The sequence below is a fragment of the Eucalyptus grandis genome, chromosome 8 (assembly GCF_016545825.1).
Source record: "Eucalyptus grandis isolate ANBG69807.140 chromosome 8, ASM1654582v1, whole genome shotgun sequence".
NCBI classification, from domain to species: Eukaryota; Viridiplantae; Streptophyta; class Magnoliopsida; order Myrtales; family Myrtaceae; genus Eucalyptus; species Eucalyptus grandis.
In genome coordinates this window covers 12,317,139-12,327,467 of record NC_052619.1, presented here as the reverse complement: position 1 = coordinate 12,327,467, position 10,329 = coordinate 12,317,139, and the positions used below count along the sequence as shown (strand labels likewise).

General features: G+C 39.6%; 1 protein-coding gene across 1 annotated transcript; it reads right to left on the bottom strand.

Annotated features, from left to right (window-relative positions):
* Window positions 1-4,169: 4,169 nt before the first annotated feature.
* LOC104456525 (oleoyl-acyl carrier protein thioesterase 1, chloroplastic) lies at window positions 4,170-10,073 on the bottom strand. Its single transcript, XM_010071329.3, has 7 exons — window positions 9,529-10,073; window positions 7,495-7,628; window positions 7,280-7,390; window positions 6,526-6,621; window positions 5,431-5,518; window positions 5,284-5,352; window positions 4,170-4,711 (listed from the first exon to the last, which is right to left on the bottom strand). Exons 1-7 carry the CDS (start codon window positions 9,925-9,927, stop codon window positions 4,436-4,438), a joined length of 1,173 nt encoding a protein of 390 aa, XP_010069631.1. The 5' UTR covers window positions 9,928-10,073; the 3' UTR covers window positions 4,170-4,435.
* Window positions 10,074-10,329: the final 256 nt, after the last annotated feature.

The following is a 10,329-nucleotide window of genomic DNA, read 5'->3' as shown; positions in this document are numbered from 1 at the left end:
AGCGGGTTGAAATTTTTTTGTGGCACACCATCACTACATTTCACTTGGATGGTGGTGGCAAATTTACAAATAATATTTTCAACAATTTTCTTTAATCGCTTGGTATTACACATGAATATTCTTGCCCCCACACACCAAAACAAAATGGTATTGTGGAGCACAAGCACCGCCACTTTATCAAAACTGGTTTAGCTATGATGACCCATGCTAATATGCCTTTTAAATTTTGGCTAGAAGCCTTCATCATAGCCATTTACTTGATTAACCGTGTGCCCATATCCTTCAACATCATACTTGCTCTCCATATCAATCTTTATTTTAGATCTCTCCTGAATATGTGAACCTTTGTTTCTCTTTACTTCCCATGGCTCTAACCTTACAATGCTAATAAATTGTAACTTCGATTGGCTCCTTGTTGTTTTATTGGCTATAGCTCTAGTCATAAAGGGTATCGTTGTGTGGATCCTCATCCGATTGAGTATCTATTTCTTGTCATTTCGTCTTTAATGAAACTAAGTTTCCTCACTCCCACATCACTCCCACTCATTCTTCACTTCTTCTGCCTCATAGTCTTATTTTCTTTGGAGTAATTCAAACCAAGTATGTTCATTATGATCCTTCCACTAATTCATAGGTCATTTTCACATCCAACAACACCTCCCCAGTGCCTTCTTCATCAATTACCGAACCTACCTTCCAAACTTCTGGCCAACCCCTTCCTCCACCTATTGACAATCAACTTGTTCCTCATTTCTCCACTCACCCAATGTAAACAAGGTCGAAATATGGTATTACTAAACTAAAGGCCTTCTCCCATACCCTTCACCCATTTCCACTTGCACTTATTACCAATTATATCTTTGAACCAACATGTTACTCCCAAGCTGTTAAGGACCCTTGATGACATCATGCTATGGATCGGGAAATTACCTCTCTTCAATAGCAACAAACACGGTGTTTGGTCTCTTATGATCCTTCTATGAACATAGTAGGTTGCAAATGGGTATTTCAAGTTAAACAAAATTCAGATGGCTCTATTAATCACTACAAGACTTGTCTTGTTGCTAAGGGTTTCCATCAGCAGCCGGGTGTGGATTTTTATTGAGACCTTCAATCCTATGATGAAGCCTACCACCATGAGAATTATTTTATCTTTTATGGTCTCTCACAATTGGCCACTTCAACAATTGGATGTCGAATGTGCATTTTTACATGGTAATTTGCAGGAAATGGTGTTCATTTCCCAATCACCAAGCTATGTTGATCCGAGCAAAACTAGCCATGTCTGTCACATGAAGAAATCCGTTTATGGTATTCGTCAAGCCCCTTGGTGCAAAAATTTTAATTTAAAATTCCATGATTTTGGATTCACTATCTTCAACTCTGATCCATCACTATTCATTTTCCACCAAGGGCATATAACCATATGTCTCCTCTTGTACGTTGATAATATTGTATTCATTGGTAATGATACTTCAGTGTCGCAGCATTTAATCTCATATCTTGGGCATCATTTCCGCATGAAGGACCTAGGACCTTATTCTTATTTTCTTGGTGTTCAAATAACATGTAATTCCGAAGGCAATTATGGATATCTTGAAGTGTGCAAATATGGATGGATGTAAACCAATCCCAATGCCCGCTATATCTCAAAAGCTTGGCATGCGTCTCTTTTCGGAAGACGATTGAGTCTCCCCGCCTTTTGTTCCGTTCTCAAGTCCCTGAACTTATGAAGTCTCGTTTCTGTAGTGGACCAATTCGTTAACATACCACCGAGCCACTTTTTATTAACATAATGACATCGAGCCCTTATTGCAGCCCGTGCTACTGAATCAGCTGCTTTATTCTTGGTACCAACAATTAAAAACTGTTTTCCCCTACTTGCTGCATCAAAAACTAAATCACAAGCGATGGCCCTCCATTGTCGAATCCCACTCTATATAGGAGTCTTGTTGGAGCGTTGCGATACGTTATTTTGATGTGTCTTGACATTTCTTTAGTCGTCAATTAAGTTTGCCAATTTCTAAAGTCTCCCATCGAGGATCATCTTGTGGTGGTCAAATGCATTTTGCGTTATTTGAAAGGCACAATCGCTCATAATCTTCACTTTCATCCAAGCCAACACTAACTCACTGCTTACCGTGATGCTGACTAAGCAAGCTACCCCATTGATCGACGCTCTATTGGTGAGTTCTGTGTTTTCTTCGATTTCAACCCCATTTCTTGGAGTGCTAAGAAACAAGCCACCGTGGCACATTCTTCATTCTTAATCTGTAGCTGAGTTTTGGTGTCTAGCTCACGCTGCAACTAAATGAATTTGGCTATGCTGCTTGTTATGTGAAATACATTGCCTACTCTTTGCACCCCCCACCATTTGGTGTGATATCATTTCTGCAATCTCTCTTGCCTACAATCCTGTTTTCCATTCAAGAGCAAAACACGTCGTTGTTGATTTTCACTCTGTTCGGGAACTAGTTGGACATAAGATTCTCACTATTTAGTTAATCTCAAGCAAAGATCAAATTGTAGATATATTCACAAAAAGTTTGAGTTCTAATCGCATCAAATTTTTCAGAACAAGGTTCAATTTCAGCTGACCATGCTTAGCTTGTGGGGTAATGATAACATATTGTCATAAAATCAAGCAACTTGATACCTCTCTCAAAATTTTAAATTCAAATTCAAATTTTGAATTTAAAATTCTTTTCTTAATTTGAGGATTTTTTTCTTGATATAAGGAATCAATTTCGATCTCATCATAAAATTGTGTATCTATTTAAACTCATTCTGTACATCAATAGAAGCAACAAGGAAAATAAAAAATTCAAAGCTTTCTTTACAATATTTACAACATACGAAATGCCGAAAAATTCATGCTTTTTGATTTTTTTTGTTCTTCTTTTTCAAAGACGACTCTTTGGGTCAATCATTGATTTTGGTCATTCATAGTGATAGGCGATTCAATTCGACAATCATCGTAGGATAATTGGCAAGATAGATATGGCGATCGGCGTTAGTTGGAGACAATGACAACTGCACGGTAGTCGGGAGTGATAGGCTATTGCGGTGGTGGCCCTACATGGTGATCGAGAGTAATAGGCAATTGTGGCGGTGGTCCTTGCATGGTGGCTGGCGAAGTCGGACTCCATCACTCCATTGTTGAAAGTACATTATTGTTATTTTTAAAACTTTTTTTTATCCAATATCCAATCCGAGTCTATCCTACTCCCTAGCCTGGATAAATCTGACATTTTATTCTTATATATCTGGGTTTATCCAGTCTAGAAGACGTTGTCAAACACTAGACATGATATTTTGTTATCTTATCCGGTCTCAAATGTGGACTTTTAGACGCAACTTTTGTGTACATGTTGTCTCCCTCTGCCTATAAGCTTAATATTTTGTTTAGACATTCTAACAACCACCACACTCGCTTCTACGAACAGTGCAATGCTGGAGCTCCCCCACTAAACCATGCGGCGACAGCGCAAGCAGCGGTATTCTCGGGCAATGATGCATGGCAAGGTATCTTTATCTCGACACATAATATCGACCAGTATGTCATTCTTGTACACAGGGTTTTGTGCAAGGTTTTTCTATATCAAGAGATGGGAATTTTTATTTTTTCAGTGGACATGCCTTCTCATAATAAAATATAAAAAATATGCTACGACATGCACCAACTCGATCAAAGTTGTCTAGAGGCACGATGTATTATTATATGCATTCATCTTACAATCAGAAGAAAAACATGGCAACTATTTTGCAATTTGAATCATTCTTTACCAAGTATAGTTATGTATCTTCTCCTTTCACGTGATAACACATTCCTCATTTGTGAAGTCGAAAAATGTCGTACAATCAACAACATAGTTTCGTCTAGAATTCGACATTTTATTTTTACTAGTTAAAACCGAGAAGTATTATCTCCTCAGGCACTGTTCGACTGGTACTAGGCCCAACACCTCCATTGTAACTCCATAAGTCATCCAAAACAAGACCACACAAGATTTGAACATGAACATGATTAAGATACACTATTTTTATCTTTAAGACGACCACGTCCTCAATTCACTCGAACGCTTTCCACAATTAGTGACATTTCAAATAAATAAACTCAATATTTCAGCACGCGTTTCTTTACCGCGTGGAAACAGAACACCAAGAGCTACCTCTAATAATTCTCCTCTTAAATAAAGAACTACAAACCTTATGCTCACGGCAAGATAGGTTACAAACTCGGATAAGAATAGCATAGTACACTAGCAGAGTACACATTTTTCTCTCGTTTTTTTCTTGGCACAACAATCACAGTTCTCTATGTAGAAGGAAAACTACAAGCAAGCAATAGCGAGATTTGGCGACACGGTAAATCCTCGTGAGGAATGGCAAATACAAAATACAAATAGTCTTTTTACGTGCAATCAAAAACGAGTTACCTCATAGGCTTCTTTCTCCACTGGGTGCGGCCACGGTTTATTTCTAGGCCGTCACCAGACAACCTGAGTAAGTGGAGAAACTGGCGATAATCTACTGTGGCCGGAGACGCTGCCGATCCGTTGGTTCCATTGAGCTGCGAGATGGCCTCCAAGTTCTCATCTGGCTCATGACTGCTGAGCGAATCGACAACATTGTCATGCCGACACTCACGCCTGTAATCCAGCGTGATCGTTTGCAGTTCGTAGGAGTCAATAATTTCTTGAGGCACGCTCTGTCATAATGACAACATAGAAAGCATTTCAAAGGAAGGCTGATAGCAGGATTTACAGAACATGAGAGACGGATTGAGGAAGATTTCAACAAAAACTGCTGATTTCTTCATCTCTACAAGTTAGTGGGACAAGCAAAACTTCTGAAGACAGAGTCAGTAACGGTTCTTGCTATGTGAGGCCGAACACGAAGTACGACCCAAATACACGCTCGGACCTAGATAAGCCAAAGCCTCTATCCTTGTTCTTCTTCCATGAACAGAATGTTTCTGACAAAAATTTTGTGGCCCACATGGTGACACCAGGAACAAAGAAAAAGCTATTCTCACAGGAAAGGCAAGCCTTAGTAAAACTGTGCGGCTATCACTTCAACTTCCCAAAGCGGCAGATATGACGATGAGGACCCCGACCAAGATGCAGATCGAAACGATTTAATTCTCAACACAACTCCTCTTGAAAGCCAGATCGGTACAGCAAAACAAATGCAATTAGAAGAAGAAACTTGACTCAGACATATTAGAAGTATAAGCCATGTCCAGCGTAATGGATATGAAGGAAGGCCTGCAAGCCTTACCTCTAGAACCCATCCAATGTAGGTGACGTTGTTGACATGTTGGTTCATGTCCAGATCAGCTCGTCTAGGCTGCGATTGTGGGGAGCACAATAATTAATGAAAAGACATTTATAAATCCGGGAAACTCAGATGGGTTAATCAACTTACAACAAGTCCCAGCCTCGAATATTGAGCAGGGTCTTCCAACTTATCTATTTTTTTTAAGCTGCCATTGTTCTTCTCTGGGAACACTAGTCTGCAAATCAAATAAACAGGAGCCTTAATGTGCACGTCAAAGAATATACAGTAAAGATGAGATATGTACAGTTAGTAAATGTGCATTAGGCACTTTAAACAAGGTAACCAGGGTTAGGATGTCAAGTAAGTTAGCTCTCTATGCTATTTAAGCTATGTAATCTGAGTGAGTGAAAATATAGCGCTCTGTGTTTGTGTCTCCCTCTCTTCATTAGCGATCCACCCAAAAATTGAAGGAAAGCATCCACTATTGCTGTATATTAGATAGAATAACAAAATCTCCATCAAACGAAGTTGCAGTGACTCAGGGGCATAATTACATGGGCCAAACATGTGGCTTACATTTTATTATGCAGAGTCATTTCGTTTTCATATTGCTTTTATTCCCAGATTTTGGGAGGAAAGAAAGGCCAAGTGGTTTTGGAATCTGGTCAATCATTGGTCATTCTGTCTGAGGTATGTCTCCAGACATGCGAGAATCTCGAGCATATAATTATATTTTACACAACCCCAATGAATTATTACTTTTAGAATTAAGAAAAATTCTAAAGATCCTTGGCTAGGTATCGCAATGCCACTATTATAGTCCCAGGCATCCATAAGACACAATGCCGTGCTTCTGCAAATTTGTAATAACACCACTTTTCGAGATTGGTCCACCGTCCACAGAACCAGCACAGCAGACGACTTCTGGTATGTTCATTGAATTCGGAGAAACTTCTGACTAATGAGGTGAGTCAAAACACCAACCAACTAGCAAAGTTTTCACACATCCACGCACATACTTACATTGTTTTTATCACTCCTGCACCTACATTATCACCTAATCTGGGTATCACCTTAGCAAAGCAAAATGCCCCTTTCTGATATAAGCTCCTTTGTCAAATATACTGATATTGAATTGCATGCTGCAGTTTCTAGTGTGATCATACTCAAATTCAAGAAATGCATGATAGATTATACTCAACAAAGATGATGTTTATGCCTATGATATGAACACAAATGTACCTTGATTCTCGCTGACAGAAAATCAGATACTCATCACGAATAGCATCGTTGACCTTCTCAAGTCTTCTAGTTGCCTGATTCATCATGACCCGCTTGCTGAGAAATCAGATGGTTGAACCGGTCAGCACTGTACAGTTAATATAATCAAAACCAAAAAAGTACCAACAGTATGCATTTTTAACTTTCGTTGTTGGGGAAATTTATTTCATAAAAAGCTTATATAAGGTAGAGCTTCAACATCTAATAAAGGGAAAATATGCCTATAAACAAATATTCTCGCACTTACATATCCCATATACATGTCTGTAAATTATCTCTTCTGCTTGAAGTTTTAGAGAAGAATTTATAGACCTATGGCTCACCCACGAAATCCCCAAGATAGCATCAGACAGAGAGGAACGCCATTACTTCTGTCAAAGATACAGTTCCTCTCATGCTAATCTCAAAAGTATCCTGAATATGAATGTCTTAAAAACACATAGATATAGAACAACGCAGAACTGATGCAATGTTGTTTCTGCAGCCCCAAGGTAATTGACAACAAGCTAATTGATCACTACAAAAAGCCTTTGCCAAGCAGGAGAAATAATATTATCTCCACCATCTGATGGCATTCACTCCATTCGTAAAAAGAAACGAAATATGAAAAACCAGTTCAACTCTTCCTGGACGTGGAAGGTAACTTCGGGCAACAGACATGAGAGAGCAGCATCCCTAATACTAGCTCACACTTTAAAGAAATGAACAAGTTCACCTAGTAGCTCTTCCAATAACTTGACCATTTGCATAGTCCTTGAGTATCCAGTCTTGTCTAGTTCCGATCCCGTCTTTATGAAACCACGTTTCTATTTCCACCACATCATTCCTGACACAAATGACATACTACTATCAGGGCATGAAGAACAATCCTAACCCCACTGTGCAAGTCATTCAATGTCGGATGTGAAATAGAAAAGTAGCAAAACTCACCAGGCTGGGTATTTGTATATTTCAATATGCATGCGGGCAGTTACCCATACGAGATTCATTTTCCGCATCGTAGAGCTCGTCCCAAATCCATCGGTCGAAAATCCAAGACTCTGAACATGATTACACGCAACCTCCTGCAATGCAGATATCATTCAGTTTGACCAGAAATATCCTTGCTGACATTGCAACTTGAGACAACTCTTTCCAAATGGAGAAAAACAAAATTTTCCTACTGCCATAAATGAGCCTATCGATCTATCCAAATATTGGATCAACACATTTCGTCGAAAGAAGAAACGAAGATTAAAATGAGAATTAGCAAATCCATGAGGAGTAGTCAATATCATTCAACCAAATCCTAAATCCAGTGACAAGCAATCATGTAGACACTCTGATCCAGGAGATGGCAGACAAGAGACATAAACAAAGACCAACTGCTCTATCACTGTATTTCTCAAAATCCAAAATTTGTAAGCAATTCGCAGCAGTAATTAAAGATTTGATGCAGTTAAACCAAGATACATGCTTGTTTGTGTGGGGAGAAGAATATTAGGAGCACCAAAACTTTTGTACCATGGTTACTTTAGTGCAAAAACTTTTTTTCATTCACTTGCCATATTGAAATAAAATTGCTCATTTAAGTGCCACTTGCAGCCAAAAGTCCTACGTGGAAATTTTTATTTTTATTTTTGATTTTTTTGTTTTTATTTTGGATTTGCCTTTTTTATTTTGGCTTTTTTTCTTTAGGGCCTACGAAGGTCACTGGCAACCTTCGCGGTCGTGAAACCCTTGCCTAGATTGGGCGAGGGCTGCCTTGCCCTCAACTGCGAAGGCCCTAAGTGAGACCGTTGAGGCCTTGCCTGTAGTCGGCAATGTCATGATGCCATCGCCAGCTCTAGGCGGCGTCGTCTGTGGCTAATGAGACCCCGACGGCCTTGCTTAGGGCCTTCGTGGCTGAGGTCGAGGCGGCCCTTGCCCAATTTGGGTGAGGGTTTCGTGTCCAACAAGGGTCACCTGTGACCCTCATTGGTATAAAGAAAAAAAGCCAAAGAAATAAAAAAAATTCAAAAAAATAGTAATAAAAATATAATATTAAAAAATTGTCAACGTTACGACGATAAAGTCATGTCGAATGACCATCATTCACGTTGGATTTTTCAATGAGATAAATCGGAATTGGTACTCAAGTGAGCGATTTTTCAAATTCATGACACTAAAGTGAACAAAAAAAAGTTTTGGCATTCGAGTGAATGTCTTATGAAAATTTTGGTACTCTTAATATTACTCTCCTACTCCCTCACTCCCACACAAAAGACTGTTGGATTCACAGGTTTCTAAAAGTTTAGTTTCAAATTATACAAATATTTAGGTCTTATTTGGTAATCGGCTAAATATTTAATTTTTCCGAAAAAAAAGATCAGAAATCAATGTGATAAATTTTTTATTCTCGAGAATAAAGAAGTAAAAATGAAATTATTTTTTTATTCTTGAGAATAACTCTAAAACCTAGCATTTCTTTTTTTTTTTAATCTTTTCTTTTTCTTTTCATTTTTGTTTTCTTCTTTTAGTCGGTCAATAGCCCGGTGATGGTTGGTGATCGGCTAGATGAGAGCCTACGACCTTGCCAGCTTGTTGATCAAGCCTCATCGATGGCTGGGTGAGGCTCGTTAGCTGACAAGACTCCAGTGAGGCCACATGCTCTTGTTTGCCCAGTTATAGGCATCGCAAATGTTGATGACTGCCTAAAATAAGAAGAAAAAAGGAATTTTTTTATATTTTTAAAAATTAAAAAGGACTAAGTTACGAAAGAATTTGAGAGTTGAGGTTCATACTAAATGCATTTTTATTTCAAAAATAGATTAAAAATAGATTATGCGGTTGTGAAAGTTCACAAACTAATTTAGATATTTCCAAAAATAGAATGATTATCCAAGTGAATATCCACAACCCTTACATAGACCAATTACACTCAAAATCTCATCTTTGCCCAAAACCCATTGAAAGAAAATCAATTCGAGACCCGATCACAAAAACCTGCAACAGATTGGCCATGGTCTCGACGGTGGCCGTCTTGTTGATTCCCACCTCATAGCACCTCACCATAAACCTCTCCTTGTACGACAGCCCGTCCTCCGTCAAGCTGCCCAACCTAAGCCGGTTGGCCAAGCTGCCCGACCCGGGCTCAACCCGGGCCGACCCGTCCGAGACGACCGCCAGGGTCGGGGCTTTGCTTGCCGGATAGCAAGAGATGACAGCGGCAGCGACGGCCCTCCGCCCGGAAGGGAGGAGCCTGGGCTTCGGCGCGTGGAGGAATCTGCATGGGGCCAGGGCTTTGACATGGTCCGTGGTGTTCCAGGAGAACTTCAACATGTCGTGAGCGTGCGCGGGTGATGTGGAGAGGCTTCTGTTGGTTTCCGAAGCGGCAAGTTTCATGGAGATGTAGACGGTGGATGCGAGGCGACGGTGGGATCGGCGGAGCCTTACGGGCCAGGACGTCGATGTGACCGAGGAAGAGGAGTGGAAATGGACTCCATCGGAGTCCTACGGGCCAGCGACACCTGATGCTTCGATGGGACCGAGTATGCGGAGTATAAATAACACTTTCTAGACAGATTTCCTATCGCTAGATTTGGACACTTGACTTTTCATCATTTCGCGTCCCATTACCAAATGCCGTCAAAGTGCTTGGTAAATCTATTTTACTTGAAACAATTCAATTTTCAAGGGATCCATTGTACATTACTTCAAGATAATTGATATATTATGACTATAAAATTTTCTAACCTATTACTTCATCAAAATTCTTGATTACTCATTAGCATTATTATTTTTTTC